Below are 18,683 nucleotides of genomic sequence, written 5' to 3'. Positions count from 1 at the left end.
TAGGTCAGGGATGGGACCTGAGACCCTGCATTTCTAAGCAGCTCCCAGGTGAAACCACGCTGCTAGTCCAGGAACCACACTTTGGTCAGCAAGATGCCACACGAGACTAGAGCATCGAAGGTAACATCAGCCCTTGAGAGACCTGCAGGTGGTCAGACCAGGGAAGGGTGAGGCCCCACACCTGCCTGGGGTGCCATGTTAGGCCACAGCCCTGCTGTCTGGGAAAGTTGCCGGGTGAGTCCCTTCAGCCCTTTAATCAAACTGGTGTTTGCAAAGAACAAGATCTTGGATGGCACTAGCTCCTCCCACGCCTGATCAGAATGCCCAGGGGACAGTTCTTGGATTTCCTTGGGTGAAGGGAGGAGGCTGTAAAACACACAGGGGAGACCCAGGTTACCCAGGGCCTCCAGCCACAAGACTACTCTTGTCTTTGGAGGACTACTCTTGTGTGTGGCCCTCGGCCACCAGGTGCCAGGGATACAGAAAGGTGATGAGACAGCCTGTCCCCTGAGGAGCTCACAGCCTGGCAGGCGAGGCCAATACCTCCAGAACTAACTGCGACGTGGTGGGAGAAATGTTCCGTCAGTGACAGGAAACTTGACAGACCCAGAGAGGCAGCAAGGAAGACCGGGGGACGCGTGGCCACGTACCAGGGAGGGCTTGCAGAGACAGCAACGACCGAGCTGGGCCTCAAGGGAGGCGCAGATTTTTCCAGACACGATAAGGCAGGGAAGAGCATTTTAGGTAGAAAAATGGGATTTTTCAAAGGCATGCTACGTCCAGGGGATGTGAGAAGTATATGCTGGAATAGTCAGGACAGCAATTGAGGCAGAGGCCTCCCTGTTGGGGGCTAGAAAGGGAGGAAGGGTCTAGTTGAGTGTGAAAAAGAGGAGATTTACAGCAAAGTGAATTTTAAACAAATTAAAAATAAACACTCTCCCTTTATGACCTTCACTGTGGTAAGAAATCAGTCACTCAATGTCTCTCTTTGTACATGCCTCAACTCTTAGACGCATACACATTTGTTGGCATCTGGCTTTTTACCTCTTAACATTAAACAGAAGCATTTCCCTGGATTGTTATAAACTCGAAACATTACTGTTTAGTGGCTGCACAATATTCCACCACACGGACACACAATAAACCCATTTCACTGATCCCTACTGCTGGACATGCAAGTTGTTCGTGGTTTTTCCTGATCACAAACAATGCCTTTTCTGAATTTCTGATCATAGCTTTGGCACGGATTCTCTGGAGTGGCATTAAATCACAGGGTGTGAGCACACGTTTATGACTTGTGACATGTGGCCAGACCGCTCTCCGAAAGGGCCGCCGGGGAGGTACAGCGATGAATACCCAGATTCTAGAAAAACAGTGTTGGGTGGAGAGGAGGGGGGCACCCGGGTCACTCAAGAGCTCTTGGCCTGGGGGTGGGGGGTCCTGTGGGAGGGGCTGAGCGGTCGGGCCGCGCCCCTTGCCTGGGCCCTGAGAGCCACGCAGGTCCTGCTCAGCCCACAGGCCTGGTGGGACTGCCGGGCTCCACCAGGTCTAACGGGAGCTGCGCTGTGGATTGGTTTTCTCTTAGTCTCTAAGAAAGTTCCGTCTGAAACCTGGAATCTTGGCTTCAGTGAGCTGGGGCATTATCAGCAGGACCAAGACAGCCAGACAACAAGTGCATCTCACCGTCTCTGATGACTGGGGAGACCAGAAGCCACACTGAGGGTTTCCCCTTGGCTTGGCCTCCTTTCCCTCCGTGTCTCCCTTTCCTCTGGGCCCAAATCATCTTGGAGGAGACCTGCTGGATCATCTACTAAAGCGGCAGACTTTGTGCTGAGCGCGGGCTGGGACTGCTGTACATCCAAGGGGACTGCAGGGCCGTGGCCTCCTTACCTGCCAGGGCTGGGATGGTGACCCGGTTCCACTCCCACGGCTGGTCGTACTCATCAGCGGGCCTGTCATCGTCCTGGGGCAGCTTGCTCTCCCGCAGTCGGGGGCTGATGGTGGTCTCCGAGTCCGAGTCGACACTCTGGCCTTCGGGTTCGTAAGGGGTGTCATATAACTGGATGCCTTTATGCTGGGACCGGACACTTTCCTGCCTTTGAAATTCTGCAGACAAAAAGGAAGGAAGCAAAGATGTAATGGATGCGTGGCCTGTGCCTCCTCGCCTGGCTCCCCGCCAGGAAACACCCTTGAACTCAGAGCTGCCAGCCTGGAGGTGAGGATGACAGAGAGACAGGCCCCTTTCTGTGTTTTACCACCTGCCTCCCACGAAGGCGGCGTCCCTGCTCCCACTGGGCAAGGCAAGTGATCTCAAAGATCACAGGCTCCTGGACCTAACACTGGTGCCAGAAGGTTCCCAACTCCATCCACTTGTGAATCTCAGTCTTAAAGAGCAGAGTGGGCCCACACATGAACACGATGTTGCAGGTGTGTCCTGACACCTGCCCAGAAAATGCAGAGCTCTTGCCCTCTCACCTGACGGAAGTGGAGGGGGGGCTCCTCCCCACTAGGGAAGTTCCCCACCCTGTCTGGACTTCCAGTCCCCATCTGTACAAGGAGACTGAGCCATTCTCCAAGTTCCCAACCAGCTCACACATTCACTTAAAAGAACCAACAAAGAAAGAGCCTCCCCCGGTGGCCTTGAGGTCACCACCATTTTCCACCCTATGAAACCTAGGTGATCCCCTCCTGTCATGTCTACCTCCCCCGGAGCCTGCCTGTCTTCTCCTAGGCGGAACACCTAGGGATTTGGGATTTTCACTTCTGAATAAAGAAAGAAAGCCCTAAATCTTCCAAAGAGAATGCCAAGGCCTGGCTCTGGTGTGGGCCAAGGGGTGACCCCCCTGTCTTGATGAGGTCCCAGACAGGAAATGTTCATTTCTGCTATTGCTCATTCCAAGGAGGCCAGGGGTGGCTGGAAAGAGGGACGCTAGGACGCTAAAATGAGGTGCTTCCTGGTCAAACAGGGAAACCTGACGTGCTGTTCGATCATCGAGCCTCGAGTACAAGGCCCGAGCCAGGCTCGCTGGGGGCTGCTGTTGGGAGGCCTACTGCTCCCAGGAGACACGACACGTGCCTAAATCACCACAATCTTAGGGGCAAAGGGAGCTCAGTGCGGGGCCTGGGAGGGGCAGGGCTGGAGGGAAGAGAGGTGGCACTTGAACTGACAGCTATAACGAGTGGAGATGGGAGGAGCGGCATTCCCTGTGGCAGGACCAGGGCAAGCCAAGGCAATGTGGCTGGAAAGAATGTGCTAGATGCCTACTTTATATTTTCATTGTGATCAATGCATGTAATAACATTCACCATTGTAGCCACTGTTCAGTGCGCAACTCAGTGGCATCACATACTTCCACACTGCCACCATCCGCCTCTAGAACATTTGCATCTTCCCAAACTGGAACTTTGTTCCCACGAAAAACTAACGCCCCATTCCTCTCCCCCAGCCTGCGCAGCCACCATTCTCCTTGATGTCACCATGACTCTGACTGCTCTAGGCACATCCTGCAAGTGGAATCGTCCGGTGTTTGTCCTTCTGTGACTGGCTCATCTCACTCAGCATAATGTTTTCAAGGTTCTTCCATGGTATAGCATGTGTCAGAATTTCATTTGTTTGAAAGGCTGAGTACTATTCCATTTTAGTGTGTACCCTGGGCAGGGAATGTGTTCAACAAGTTGTGTAGTTTTTATTCACTGTGTGTGTTTTTACTGTCCATTTTGGCTGGAGCACTGGGTCGGTCCATGGAGGTGAGACTTGATGTGCGACAGGGAGGGCCGTAAGGAAGCTGTTTAAATGTACCCTGGAGGCTTTCCCCAGTCAGAGTTCTGACGCCATAAAGGAAGGGCAGAAGCCCACGGAAGTTGTGTGCCTCGCAGAGAAGCGCTCTCAGATGACGCCAGCTCCCCCGAGCTAGAGCCCTGCTGTCAGGCTGGGCTTCGTGATCCAGTTATGGGGTGACAAAAACCCTAATCTGCACACACGCCCTGATAAAGCAGAAGCCAAGTACATCGCACTGGTGATCTTTCATGTTCACATTAACTTTGTGCTACTATTTCCCAAACTTCATTTAGTCACAAACTGACTTCATGACTTTGTCTGTTTTCGACTACCACCTGGGTTGTTAACAATTTACCAGTTTTATTTATGTTGCCTCACTTTTCAGATTAAATAAATTCATTTAAAAAGGGAACTTTGCATCTCCATCCCATAAACCATAATCCTTTGCCAAAAACAGATGCTAAACACAGAATGAATGAGAACCAAACCAGCTAGGTAGGTCCCACCGAATGCTGGGAGGCTTAGCCAGGGCTTGCTTTCTCTCTGCCTAACAGGCAGGTCCACAAGTGTAGGAGAGCTCATGGGGATACGAGCAGCACACGGACACTTCCATGGCAAATAACAATAATTTTTTCTCTCTAGAAAAGAAGAGAATAAAAACCACCTCTCTACATTTCTTATGAGACGGTGTCCCATACTTTGGCAAAACATGGTTTTTGTTGGGACCCACGAGTAAACTGGAATCATTTACTAGGCTTGAGGATGATGTTTCCCTTTTTACAGAAGGAGAAAGAGGAAAAGAGAAGGGGAGAGCTATAGAACGGTAAGACTTGGTCACTTTAAGGTGAAGACCAACTGTAAAGTACTGTGGATGACTTTGCAAATCACTAAATCTAGTGAACTATTTGATCTGTTACATACTGCTTTGCAGGATCCTCATCATCTGCACAACTCTCCCTCTGGTTCTTTTTATTATTATTATTTTGTATGGAGATGGGTCTTGCTATGTTGCCCAGGCTGGTCTCAAACTCCTGAGCTCAAGTGATCCAAGTAGCTGGAATTACAGGCGTGAGCCACCGTGCCCAGCTCTTCTCCCGGGGGTTTTGAGGAGTGAAGTCTAGCCTCTTGTCTGGGGAATTCTCAGGATTGAGGACATTGTAGCTGATAAGGCACTGACCCGGGGAAACCACCCTTCTTTTCACCCCCCTTCCCAAAAGCAGGACCCGCAACCATTACTGTGTACACTACAGTTTACAAAGCACTTTTCATGTGATTTGCCACTGAATCTAAAGATACCACAAAGCAATCCACAGATGTACTGCCCGTCAGTCCCCAATAATCAGAATGCCTTTGCTCACTCCCGCTCTCACGGAGCCCAGCTCCGAATAGATACTCAGTGAATGTGGGCGGGATAAATGAATGAGAACTGACAGCCAGGAACCACTATTTACCCCCAATTCTAGCTAATTTATGAAAGTCCCTGACAGCAGTGATAAAGTATCTGGAACAATATGCCAAATGCATACAGTTTAATATTATACAATATTCAGAAGAGATACATATTCTACATAAATACCAGCCTAAAAGGAAAACATGTGCAGTGAACAGATTAGCTATTAAATCAGACAGACTTGTGCATATACCTCTCATACAGGATTTATTGTTCCGAAAGCATCTGCACCTTACCAAGGCTGGGTTAGTAATGGCTTGCAGTTAGGGCAGGGAAGTTATAATGGTAACCATTAAAACAAGCCTCCTATATTACACGGTGAATTCAAATTTTCATTAAGGCCCCAACAATAGGGAGCAGTTAAGTAAATTATGGCATGTTAACTGGATGGAATATTAAGCAGCCATTAAAATGATAAATCTGAAGATTATGTAGCTACATGGAAAAGCGTGCATGAAATTATGCTAAATTAAAAAGTAAGATACAAGATTGTTTATTTGTTGAGGGCAAAGCGTATGAGGCCAGTTTTCTAAACAAGTCCTGGGCAATGTGAACAAGGCCCCAAAGGAATTCTGCTCCTTGCTTGGGAATTGCTAAATACTGGCATCGCACATTTTGCCTGTAATATCCACACTCTGATGACAGCGACGTTGTAAGTACAGACACACACGAACAAAGAGCTGAAAACCCAATACAGGAAGGGAAATAGCTACCGTATACATGGGAAGAGATTATTGTATAATTATTTTTGAAAGTTGCTTTAAATAATGAATAAAGACACTAGTAAAGAAAAAATGTAATTACGACAAGGAACACATGAAAATAAATAAGATTTTAAGCACGTTGGGCTGCCAGGAGCTGTTATGTGTGTAGGAAGCAGCTGCCTTTCCCTGAGAAAATGCCCATTTAGGGAGCACATCTCCTCCCCCAGGAGAAGTTCACCCAGAGCCCAGAAAGCTGAGGACCATTGTGCCAGCCAGTCTACCAGACAGCACTGTCTCCTGCCTAAAGACCAGGTCTGTTCTCCTTATTAGTCAGGGCAATCCGTGACGGCCCAGAGACTGATCTAACAGGGGAGCCAGGGACCGTATGTTGTAAGTCACAAATTATCTGGATATCACCATCTATACATTTATGGAAAATGACCTTCCATATTAGGTGGCAGGCTGTAATTTCATGCTTCTTAGGCAGAGAGCAGAAACATTACATTAACAGGGTGGGGATTTCTGCTGACCTCTGGAATAGAAAGGCTTGCAATGGAACTACACATGGAGAAAGAACAGAAAAATAAAGCACTTTCTTTAGAATCAGAGAATGTTGGAACTGGAAGGGATATTAAGAGTCAGTCTGGACACATTCACCAGGAGGCTGGGCAGGCGTGCTGCCCCCAGGAATGCAGAGAAGGCAAGGGCGGGGAAGACAGCAGGCGACAACCCCGAGTGGATGTGATGAGGGTTTAGAGGTCCCCAGTCCACAAGCAACAAGCTACACTCTTCTCCAGTCTTTGCCACTCTGTGCCCTCCTTTAAAAAAAGAGACTTTACATTTTAGAGCAATTTTGGACTCACAGCAAAATCGAGTGGAAAGTACAGAGATATCCCATATACTCCCGGCATAGCCTCCCCCGATATCCACATCCCCTGTTAGAGTGACATATTTGTTACGGGTGATGAACATACATGACACATCACCACCCAAAGTCCACGGTTTATATTAGTGCTCACTGTTGGTGTTGTACATTCTACGGGTTTGGACAAATGTGCCTATTAGCCGCTCCTTCCCTCCACTCCCGAGCAACAATCGATCTTTTTACTGTCCTTGTAGTTTTGCCTTTTCCAGAATGTCATAGTTGGAATCCTACAGTATGTGACCTTTCAGAATGGCTTCTTTCTCTTAGAAATATGCATTTCAGTTTCTTCCATATCTTTTTGTGGCTTGACAGCTCATTTCTTTTTAGTGTTTAATAATATTCCATTGTCTGGATGCACCACAGTTTATTCATTCACCCACTAAAGAACATCTTGGTTGTTTCCAAGTATTAGAAATAGTGAATAAAGCTGCTGTAGATAAATGTGTGTAGAATTTTGTGTGAACCTAAGTTTTCAACTCCTTTGAGTAAATATGTGATTGCTAGATCACATGATAAGAGTATGTTTAGTTTTTTTAAGAAACTTCCAAACTGTATTCCAAAGTGACTGTACCATTTTGCATTCCCACCAACAATGAAAGAGAGTTCCTGTTGTGTGATCCCCTTTTTTCACTTTGGCTGCCAGGGAGCTCAGTGTTAATTTTGATCCTCAACCTCAGGATCTATCTTAGCTTACATAATGGGTAGATTCACTTGCCCTTTCTTGTACATCCGTTTTGACTTCCATTATAACAGCCTTATTATATACAGGCATATCTTGGAGATATTGTGAGTTCAGCTCCAGACCACTATAATAAAGTGAATATCACAATAGAGTCACACAAAGTTTTTGGTTTCCCAGTGAATATAAAAGTTATGTTTACGCTATTATTGTAGTGTATTAAATGAGAAAAAGCACTGTCTTAAAAAACAATGTACATGAGAAAATACTTCATTGCTAAAAAAATGCTAATGATCATCTGGGTCATAATCTTTTGGCTGGTGGAGGGTCTTGCAAGAGGTTGATGGCTGCTGACCACTCAGGGTGGTGGTTGCTGCAGGCTGGGACAGCTGTGGCAATTTCTTAAAATAAGACAACAATGAAGTCTGTGCATCAACTGACTTTTCCTTTCATGAAAGATTTCTCTGTAGCATGCGATGCTGTTTGATAGCATTTTGCCCACAGTGGAACTTCTTTCGAAATTGGAGTCAATCCTCTCAAACTCTGCTGCTGCTTTATCAATCGATTTTATATACTATTCTAAATCCTTTGTTGTCATTTCAACAATGTTCACAGCATCTTCACCAGGAATAGATTCCATCTCAAGTAACCACTGTCTTTGCTCGCCCCTTAGAAGCAACTCCACGTTCGTTTTTGATCATGAGATTGCAGCAATTCAGTCACAGCTTCAAGCTCCCTTCTAATTTTAGACGTTCTCTTGCAGCTTCTGCCACATCTGCAGTTCCTTCCCCCACTGAAGTCTTGAACCCCTCAAAGTCATCTATGAGGGATCCTCAGTGTCTTCCGAACTCCTGTTAATGTTGATATTTTGACCTCCTCATGAATCAGGAATGTTCTTAATGGCTTCTAGAATGGTGAATCCTCCTCTCCAAGAGGTTTTCAATTTACTTTGCCCAGATCCATCAGGGGAATCAACCGTCTATGGCAGCTCTAGCCTTATAAGATGTATTTCTTAAATAACAAGACTGGGAAGTTGAAACGACTTCTTGATCTATGGGCTGCAGAATGGATCTTGCGTTAGCAGGCATGAAAACAACGTCAATCTCCTTGTACATTTCTATAAGAGTTCTTGGGTGACCAGGTGCATTGTCAATGAGCAGGGATATTTTGAAGGGAATCTTTTTTTCTGAGCAGTAAGTCTCAACAGTGAGCTTAAAATATTCAGTAAATCACACTGTAAGCAGATATGCTGTCATCCAGGCTTTGCTGTTCCATTGATAGAGCATAGGCAGAGTAGATTTAGCGCAATTCTTAAGGGCCCTAGGATTTTCAGGATGGTCAATGAGCACTGGCTTCAACTTAAAGTCACCAGCTGCATTAGCCCCTAACGAGAGTCTGCCTGTCATTCAAACCTTTGGAGCCAGACACTGACTTCTCCTCTCTAGCTATGAAAGTCCTAGATGGCATCTTCCCCAAAATGTAAGGCTGTTTTGTCTACACTGAAACTCTGTTGTTTAGTGTAGCCACCTTCATCAGCGCTCTTAGCTAGATCTTCAAGATAACTTGCTGCTTCACCTTGCACTTTTCTGTTACAGAGACAGCTTCTTTCCTGAAACCTTATGAACCAATCTCTGCAAGCTTCCAACTTCTCTTCTGCAGCTTCCTCACCTCTCTCTGCCTTCACAGAATTGAAGAGAGTTAGGGACTTGCTCTGGATTAGGTTTGGCTCAAGGGAATGTTACAGCTGGTTTGATCTTCTATCCAGACAACTCAAACTTTCTCCGTATCAGCAATAGGCTGTTTCACTTTCTTGTCATTGGTGTGTTCGCTGGAGTAGCACTTTTAATTTCCTTCAAGAACTTTTCCTTTGCATTTACAATTTGGCTAATTCTTTGGTGCAAGAGGCCTAGCTTTTGGCCTATCTCGGCTTTCAACATGCCTTCCTCGCTAAGCTTAATCATTTCTAGCTTTTAATTTAAATAATTTAAAACGAGAGATGTGTGATTCTTCCTTTCACTTGAACACTTAGAGACCACCATAGGGTTAATTGCCTAATTTCAACATTGTTGAGTCTCAGAGAATAGGGAGAAGAGAGGAGGAGGGGGACAGAGACTGGGAAATGGCCAGTTAGTAAAGCAGTCAGAACACGTAGAACGTTTGGGAATTGAGTTCTCTGTCTTAAATGGGTGAGGTTTATAGTGCTCCAAAGCAATTTCAATAATGATATCAAAGATCACTGACAACAGATTAGCACAACAAATAATAATGAAAAAGTTTGAAATATTGGGCAAATTACCAAAAGGTGGCACAAAGTGAACACATGCTGTTGGAAAAATGGCACTGATAGACTTGCTCATCTCAGGTTGCCACAAAACTTCAATCTGTAAAAAAATGCAACATCTGCAAAGCATAATAAAATGAGGTATGCCTGGAAATTTCTTCTTATTGTGGAAAGCCTCAAATCCATATTTTGAAAGCAGATGGACACACATCTAATGAAATAATATATAACACACTTTATGGTAAACATCTTTTATCAGCCAGAAGACTGGAAGACAAGAAACCTCTTCTTGACCTCCTGACCTACCCTTCGAGAACAGAAAAAGAGGGCTTGGCTTCACTCTCTGGGAAACTGAGGCCAAACACATCGGCACACATCTCTGCCCCCCTAACCCTGTCTTTTCCAGCAGCACCAGCATCCCTCTGTCCTCGCATCCAACCAAGTATCTACCGAATGTCCAGAGTGAGAGGAGACAGAGAGGAATGGGAGGCAGTCCTGGCCTCCTGGGGGCCAGAGCCCCCGACACGAATAGACACAGCTCAGGCTCCTTAATGGGAGCACACTTGATACTACAACCCGTGAACTAAGACACGGCTTTCCTTCGTGGGAACCTGGGAGGGCCTTAAAGAATCTAGATACAAGGTCATGGCACAGTGGCGTGGCAGAGAAAATGGGCATTGGATGGGGGAAGAACTGAGGCAGAGGCCCAGGGGATCAAAAGTCTAAGGTGAACGTGGGGTTGCTCAGGGGGGTGGTGGGCTTACAGGTGCCCAGTGGCAGGAAACGCTGCATACAGGTGGAAGTGGGCTTCTGGATGGCCTTAAATGCCGCAGGACGGTACCCCCAAGAGTGTTTAGGGAGAGGTGCCCTGGAACCTCTAGGCAGGGTGGAGCTGTGCGGGGAGAGGCTGGCACAGGTGTGCAGGAGCCGCACTGGAAATGACAGACGCCAGCCTGCAGGCCCCTCACCTCTAATTTTCTTGGCTGGGCTTGCCTAGGAATTCACACCACTCCCAAATCATAGGGTGGCAGAACTCAATAGGGACGTGTGACCCTCTACTCCCAGGTCCTGCCACCAGCATCCCCTAGCCATCTCTCACATGGCTTTGCAGCCACTGGGGATCCGTGCCTGAGATGCCAGGGCTGTGGGGAGACTAGACTCAGAGCCCCTGCTGGTGTCAGGAAGGGCTGCGTTACTGGAACCATGCACCTGCAACCGACTGGGGCTGTCCCACACCACCTCCTGGAGGCAGGCAAAGGCCTGGGTCCAGGTGAACCGACAGGTACAACAGCACTGTGTGGTGGGTGGAAACATTGATTCCACCTGACTGTTTGGCCTGAATCCTGGCTCCAGCAGGTGACCTGGGGCAAGTTGCCTCAGTTTCCTCGTCTCTAGAGGGGGAACAACAGTACCCACCTTGGAGGGATATCATGGGGATTAAACGAATCCACATATGTCAAGTGTTCAGAACGGTGCCTGGTACACAGAAAGTGCTCGATGAATTATTATTTCAATCACCACTACTGGGGGCTTCCTTAGAGCCCTACCCAAGACTCCTCTTCCTCTGAGATGTCCTTTGCCCCCCAAGCCACAGAAGGCTGCTTACTGAAACTTTACAGGCCAATCCTGTGTTGGAAACGGAGGGGTTTCAACTAACCTCTGAGCCTGTTTCCATTTCTGGGTCCACAACTTCCAATGTCACTGCTGCTTTGGCAATGTGACACCCCCACATGGGAGCCATGCTCAGGGTCAGCTCTTGTACATGGATGAAACATACAGGGGAGGTCTTGGGTATGTCTGTTCCCACTGTTTTACAGATGGGGAAACTGAGACTTGGGGAAGAGAAGAGAGTAGCAGGGACTAGGCCCCAGGACCCCTAACTCTTGGACCAGGGCTCTTTGTGCCTTGCCCAGAAGTTGTCTGACATCTCTTATCAGTTTGCGTTGTTTTTAATCTTCTGGAGGCAGGGCATCTATTTCAGTCAGGTCTCTGAGGTGTTAAAAGCACACCTGGCACCACAGACTGAGCGATGAGCTCCACAGGAGTGGCAGGCGGCTGTTCCTAATTAGACATGCAGTGCAAACCCAGCCAAGTTCAAGGGTACCACATCAAAGGGGAGAGACAGGAGTTTCTCTCCATCTGAACTGCTCAAACATCTGCTGGAGAAGGATCCTCCTCCTAACCAGGGTGCTTCAAGGGCGTCTGCATTCAGGGGTTCCACAGAGGCTAATGGTGGATGGCGTGGGACAGCAGGAGTCCTTTGGGGTGGATGCTCAGGCCTGCAAGGGCAGAGCAGGGCAGGGACAGAGCCTGGAGACATTCCAACCCTCACACAAGCAGGAGGCCCCACCTCTCCTCTTCTATCTAGTCTAGTTTCCGGAGCTGTCTAGAAGCCAGTAGACTGACTAATTGGAGTCCTTTTGCCATCTCTTTTCCAGGAGTGCACAGAAACACCCAAGCAACAGAGGGTGAGCTCTGTGGAAGCAGGGCTGTGGGACAAGAACAATGCTCGTATCGGAAGCAGAGCAGAGCCTGTCGCCGCCCGGAACCTTGCTGCTTGATCTTTTATGCTCAGCCCAAGGGCGAGGCGAAGGCCCAGCTCTGGAGTCAGGAAGCCTGGGCTTGCTCCCTTTGTTGGTCATCTGTGCAGTGACAGGGTCTCCTTGGGACCCCCTCTGGCCTGAAGTACCAGCAGGGAGACAGCCTGCACACCTGGTGACAACAAATGTGCTTTCATTTCATCACGATTTAAAAGGCCACACGGGTCTTGCCACAGGGACTGTGGGTGCTCTCCGTAATTACCGCCGAGTCGTTCAGCCCTGCCCGTCACTCTGATCTTCCGGTGACTGCCTTTGCGTGCGGAGGGCTCTGAGCCGCTGCAGGCCCGAGTTCTGGCGCCATCCCCCGTGGAGACTCACTGAGGCGAGCTCGCTGCTCCGAGGGCCCAAGGCAGGGAGTGAACGGGCCTCACTTTCTTAGGAGACAGCTTTTTGATTCTATGTCCTTCACAGGCAAGGGGGCAAGCTGCCTGCTTTTCTTCTTCGAACACCACGGGATGCCTGCCAGGGGCCATGCCAGATCCTAGGCCAGGTGCTGAGCACTTATACGGCATTAGACAAGGCTTCTCCCTCTCAGAGAACACACGGCTTAGCAGAAGAATCAGGATGCCACCATCCTATGAGTTAACAAGACTTAGAAGTTACTGAGTGCCTGCCTGTGCCAGGCACCGTCCCGGGCATTGGTAACAAATTATTCCTCATCTCCAAGACACAAAGAGAGGAGTTAGACTGCGTTTTACAATGCAGAAACTGAGGTTCCGACCGGTGCAGAGGCTAAGCTGGCTCCAAGTGCACTAAAGTGGTACGTGCACTGGTTGCTCCACGGAAACAGAAGGTAAATCCAGTCCCAGGATGTAGTAAAACTTCAGGGAGGAGGTGGCACTTCACAGAATCTCAAGTCCTTGTGCAAGGAGACCCTGTGAGGGTCAAGGAAGCTGAAGGACCCACCTGGTGTCACAAACAGCGATATGTGGCCCCAGGAATAGAATGCATTCAAGGAGGAGGAGAAAGATTACAGAGGAGAAGATGAGGTCACCAGCAGAAACAGCAGCAGAGGCAGGGCAAGCATGAACAAAGTCTGAGGGGATTCTGAGGTAAAATCAAATAGTTCCTGTTGCCATAAGCCTGGTGCTCATGAGGTAGACAGACCGAGTGGCCCCCAAAAGAAGATGGGGCCAGGCTGTGGAGGGCCTAGAACGCCAGGATGAGGGGTACAAGCTCCAAAGGGCAGGAAATTGGGAAAGATGGACCAGAAGCCTTAATCAGGTTTGTGTTTCACATACACAAAATTCCTTTTCGAAGTTGGCAGGAAGCACCAGGGTGTGGTAATCAGTTGCTGATAATCCGAAGGTTGGGCCCTCCGATCAGGGCTCCGCCCTTTCAAGAAATGGACAGAGGATGTCCAGGACTCCAGAAAGAAAAACACACTCCCGTCAACAGCCGCCAAACGTGGACGTGCTGGCGTTTCCACCAGGATGAGGGGCAGAGATAAGTCCAGCAGGGTGGCACCAGTATCCTCGGGCCAACCCTGAAGGGGTGGGCGTTCCCACACCCCGCCATGCTGCGGACAGAGGCCAGGGCCCAGCAGGGACTTCCTGGGGCCGTGGCAAACAGGAGCCAGATGTGCGTCCCGCCTTGTGTCTTCTGAGTATCAACGGACTGTGCTGTAGGGAGGACCAGCGCCCCACTGACGCGATCTTCCAGTCTGCTGGGCATGGTGAGATCTCGGCTTCCAGAGAAGCCTGGGGCCACATTCTAATGAGGTAAAGCCACGGGGGACAGGCTTTCGTGCCAGACCAGTCACAGCTACAGCCCTTACCCTACGGGGGCCTTACCACTTACCAAGCAGCTCCACCTGCCGTTCTCATGGAACCACGCAGAGCACGCCTTTGGGGGGCCTCTCCCCACCTAAGACTCCCATGTTCTCCACCGTGCAGCTGTCTGCCCTGCCCTCCCAACCCAAGCCGGTGCCCCCTCACTCCACCAGGCACAAAAGAACACAACGCAGGTGAGTCAGAAGGGAAGCGAGCCCTGGAAGAGCCCAGGCCTGGCTCCAGCTCGGTCCTTGCCCCGCCAGGCTGAGATGACTGGCAAGTCACTTCTTCCCTCTGTTGTCAGCTGCTCATCAGTCAGGGCAACGGGGGTCATCTCAGGGCCCCCTCCCAGCCCTGAGGTTTATCTGACCAAACGCAGGTGCCCACAGGATTCATTCCATCAGTCTGGGAGGAGAGCAGAGACGGTATCATGAGGAAGAGGGCTGCCCATCAAGGAGATACTCAGCACATTCTAGTGCGTTAAAGGAGCGGCCACTTCAGGCTGCTGGTCCCGTCTGGCTGGCGCTTAGTCATTACAAATCGACAGTGGTGCAGGGTGCCAGCCTCCCAAGGCAGAGCCAGGGCCCTCTTCTGGGCACGACCCTTCCCTCTACCTACACCCAATGGCTCGTGCCCTGTACCCCTCCCCACATGCCAGGCCTCCCAGCCAAACCCCACCTGCACACCTGGGGCTAATCACAGGGGCACTGCCTCGAGCTGAGGGTATTGCTGGCATCGTGCCCCATGCCCAGCGCAGCTGCCCAGGCGGAAGCAACTTGCTGTGATCTGGCGAGCACTCTGCCCAGCCTTCCTCACTTTGGAACTGCTTCAAGACAGGAACTAATCCCCCCAGAGACGTACAGACAACCTCTGCCTTCTGGATAGTGACGATGAGGCTGCCGGCCTGGGACCAGCCTGGCTCTCCGCTCACCAGCTGTGTGAACCTGGCCAGCTGCCCCATCCACTGGGGCTAACATTCCTCCCTCGTAGGTGAGGTGACAGGGGTAGAACCAGACAACCAGAGGCTTTTCTGACTCCAGAGTCCCTCAGTCTGCTTCTACAAGGAGCAGATAGTCACACATGCTTCTTGTTCCAGTGCTGTGGCATGTGAAGGGAAAAGGGGATGTGTACGACAGCACACGTCCTACCAATGTGTGGGTCGCCAACCTCTGCATCCTAACCACCTTCCAGCAAATGCCTCCAAAATTCACTCACCACGTGTAAGAACCCTGCCCGGTGAGAAGCTCTACTTCAATACGAAGTTGCGCTTTCCTTCCTGGGATGGTTCATTTTATGTGTCAACTTGGCTGGCCTATGGGGTGCGTAGGTATTTGGTCAAACATTATTCTGTTTCTGTATGACATCAATATTTAAATATTTAAGCAGATTGCAATCCCCCCATTGTGGGTGGGCCTTGTCCAATCAGCCAAAGGTCTGCACACAACAAAAAGGCCAACCCTCCCCTGAGCAAGAACAAATTCCCCTGCCTAACTGCCTTTGAACTGGGACACCGGCTTTCTTCCTGCCTTCAGACTTGAATTACACCACTGACTCTCCTGGTTCTGAGGCCTTCAGCCTTGGACTAGCACTAAACCATTGGCTCTCTTGGGTCTCCAATTTGCCAACTGGCAAATCTTGGGACTTGCCAGTTTCCATACAGTTTCTTTACACACACCCCTACTGGTTCTGTTTCTCTGGAGAACCCTAACTAACTCACGCCTCCATGAAGGGTCCTTCCCCACAGACCCTGCATATGGTCCTTGGGCTGGCGGCTCATCTGTTTCCCTTCTCAAGAAGCAGAGTTCCTGCAAAGACTGGACCAACTCAGAGTCAAGTCTATAAGGAAACCTCCTTATAATAGTGCAGGGAGGATCCATCTGCCACTTTTCCTGACCTCAAAGAACTTAGCATGGAGCCCAACAAGCAGTTCTCTAAGAAGACCTGCAATACTACCTTCAGGAGACGCAACAGTAGCAAAGCCACCCTGAGCCACGGGTCCCCATCTGGCCCAGGAGTGATCACCTGCCAAGGGCCAACCCAAATTTAACAAAAAAAAGACTAACAGCAAGACTCCCTCCTTCCATATAGCACTTCATGGTCCACAAAAACCTTTGCATTATTTGGTTCTGATAACCACCCAATTGCAGAAGGAGGCAGCATCCCCATTTAAGAGGGGAAACGGGAAACTCAGAGGGTCTTGCCACAGTCACAGAGTGAGACGTCAGCACAGTTCCTGAGCGAGGAGTCTTACAACTCCTGCTCTGCTGGACTTCCCAACTCTACCATCACATTTTGTACTTCTCGGTGTCACAGCACAAAAAACACTATGAAACGTCTTTTGTTTTAAAGAGGAGTGGGGGAGGGGAAGGCTTGTGGGATGACACACAGGAACCAGGAACCTGAAAGCTGCCACTGTTCAAAATTACTCTCAAGTGGCTCTTTTTAATCAATAGCTATGAGATCATTAAATATGAAATGTCCGATTTCAAATCTAACGTGTAGTTTATGATATCTCATACTACAAGCAGTACAATTAATCAAAGTATGCACATAAACTATCAACACAGTTTTGCCATCTTAACAGTAATTTGTTTATGTCAGCATGAAGCAGCCTAGAAAACGAGTGGCAATGAAATTGCGAAAGGAGTTTTCCACAGCTTATTGAGACTGAATATTTTTCCTCGCAAGAAGTGGTAGTCAGTTGGTGCAAGGTCTGGTGAATATGGTAGATGACAAAGAGTTTCCAAGTCCAGCCTGTGCAGTTTGAACAGCGTTGTTTATGCGACATGTGGTCGAGCATTGTCTTGCAAGAGAATTGGCCTGTCTCTACTGACCAATGTCGGCTGCTTAATCACAAGCGTCCTCATCATTTCGTCCAGTTGGTTGCAGTAGACATCACTATAACTGACTGACCAGGTTTCATGAAGCTGTAGTGGATAATACCAGCGCTGGACCAAACAGACACCATTACCTTTTTCTGATGAATACTCGGTTTTGGACTATGTTTCGGCACTTCATCTTTATCCAGCCATTGTGCTGAACGCTTGTGATTGTCAAAAAGAATCCATTTTTCATCACACGTAACAATACAGCATAGAAATGGTTCGCCCTTATGTCATGACAGCAAAGAAAGGCAAGCTTCGAGATGATTTCTCTTCTGATGGTCGTTTAATTCACGCAGAAACCATCTGTCCAGCTTCTTTACCTTGCCAATTTGTTTCAAATGGTCCAATATTGTTGGAATAGTAACGTCAAACCTTGCTGCTAATTCACACGTAGGTTGAGATGGATTCGCTTCCACTACAGCTTCCAGCTCACCATTATCCACCTTGGTCTCAGGTAGCGCACATGACTCATTTTCAAGATTGAAGTCACCAGAACAGAACTTCTCAAACCATTGCTGTATTGTACGTTCATTAGCCACATCTTTCCCAAACACTTTGCTGATATTGAGCTGTCTGCGCTGCATTGGTTCCGTGATGGAACTCATATTCAAAAATAATAGGAATCTTTGATTTACCCATGGTTTCACAAAAATTGCTCTTAAAAAAAATTTGAAACATAATCACAAGCCAAAACATGTGTTGAAAGACTTGAAGATTACCTTCACAATAAAAGTAAAATAAGAAGTGTGAAAGTGAAATGTCAGAGATACCAACTGCCAAACTTAGTACGTAAGGAAATCGGACATTCCATACTTAATAACCTGAATAGTAACAGATGACACCATCCACACAACCATTCCAAGAATTATGTGGAAGGAAACATCTGGAAAATGAATGTTTTTGTTATAAGAACTAGAATAACTCTTCCTCAGGGCCCTAAAAGGTGTCCTGAAGAGGCTCAGTACTGTGTGAAAGGCGTCAGCAACTTCCAGAACGTGAGAGCAGAGGCACTGTGAGACTCTGAGTAGAAATGGCCTCTCTGCTGGTGCCCTCTTCCAATCTGCTCCCCTCCAGGTGCGTCAGGCTGACATGCTGCTGCCCCCCAAGCTTCATGTCCCAGCTCTGTCTAGTTTGGGATGCCAGTTACTGACACGCAACCCCCCCAAGTGTGCTGAAGGCAGTGTGGAGGATCAAAGATGAATCCAGCACCCTCTCTGGCATCTTTTCCCCAACCCGGGAACCCTGAGGCTTCTGTCATTTTCTAGCCTTCTGCATGCTCCCTTCCCACCCCCACCCAACTGCTGAGGGCCGAGGTCCAGACTGATGGACCTGCACACATCCCCTGCACTGCCCAGCACAAGCCTGGCTCCACAGATGCTCGGTAAATACTGGTGAAGAACAACACAAACAAACAGCCTTTTGCGAGTTCAGAATTTAGCATTAAAAAAATATTTTGAAACACATTCGTCTACTCTAACAAGGGAACCGTACTCATAGACCGTTGGAGGGAGTGGAAACTGCAAATGGCCTTTTCAGAGGTAAAATTGGTAGATCTGAGAAAAACTGAACACTTTATGGCCTGAAATCCCACTTCTAAAAATCTATCCTA

General features: G+C 48.7%; 1 protein-coding gene across 1 annotated transcript in view; it reads right to left on the bottom strand.

The window, feature by feature from the left end:
• The window catches only part of SHB (Src homology 2 domain containing adaptor protein B), a 133,397-nt gene that overhangs the window by 44,205 nt on the left and 70,509 nt on the right, over positions 1 to 18,683 (bottom strand). The window contains exon 3 of the mRNA XM_012657223.1: positions 1,891 to 2,106. Coding sequence (XP_012512677.1) covers positions 1,891 to 2,106 — 216 coding nt within the window. The remainder of the gene's footprint in view (positions 1 to 1,890; positions 2,107 to 18,683) is intronic.

This window comes from Propithecus coquereli, unplaced genomic scaffold, assembly GCF_000956105.1.
Source record: "Propithecus coquereli isolate 6110/MARCELLA unplaced genomic scaffold, Pcoq_1.0 Scaffold114, whole genome shotgun sequence".
In the NCBI taxonomy this organism is placed as follows: domain Eukaryota; kingdom Metazoa; phylum Chordata; class Mammalia; order Primates; family Indriidae; genus Propithecus; species Propithecus coquereli.
This window is presented reverse-complemented; position numbering and strand designations above follow the sequence as displayed.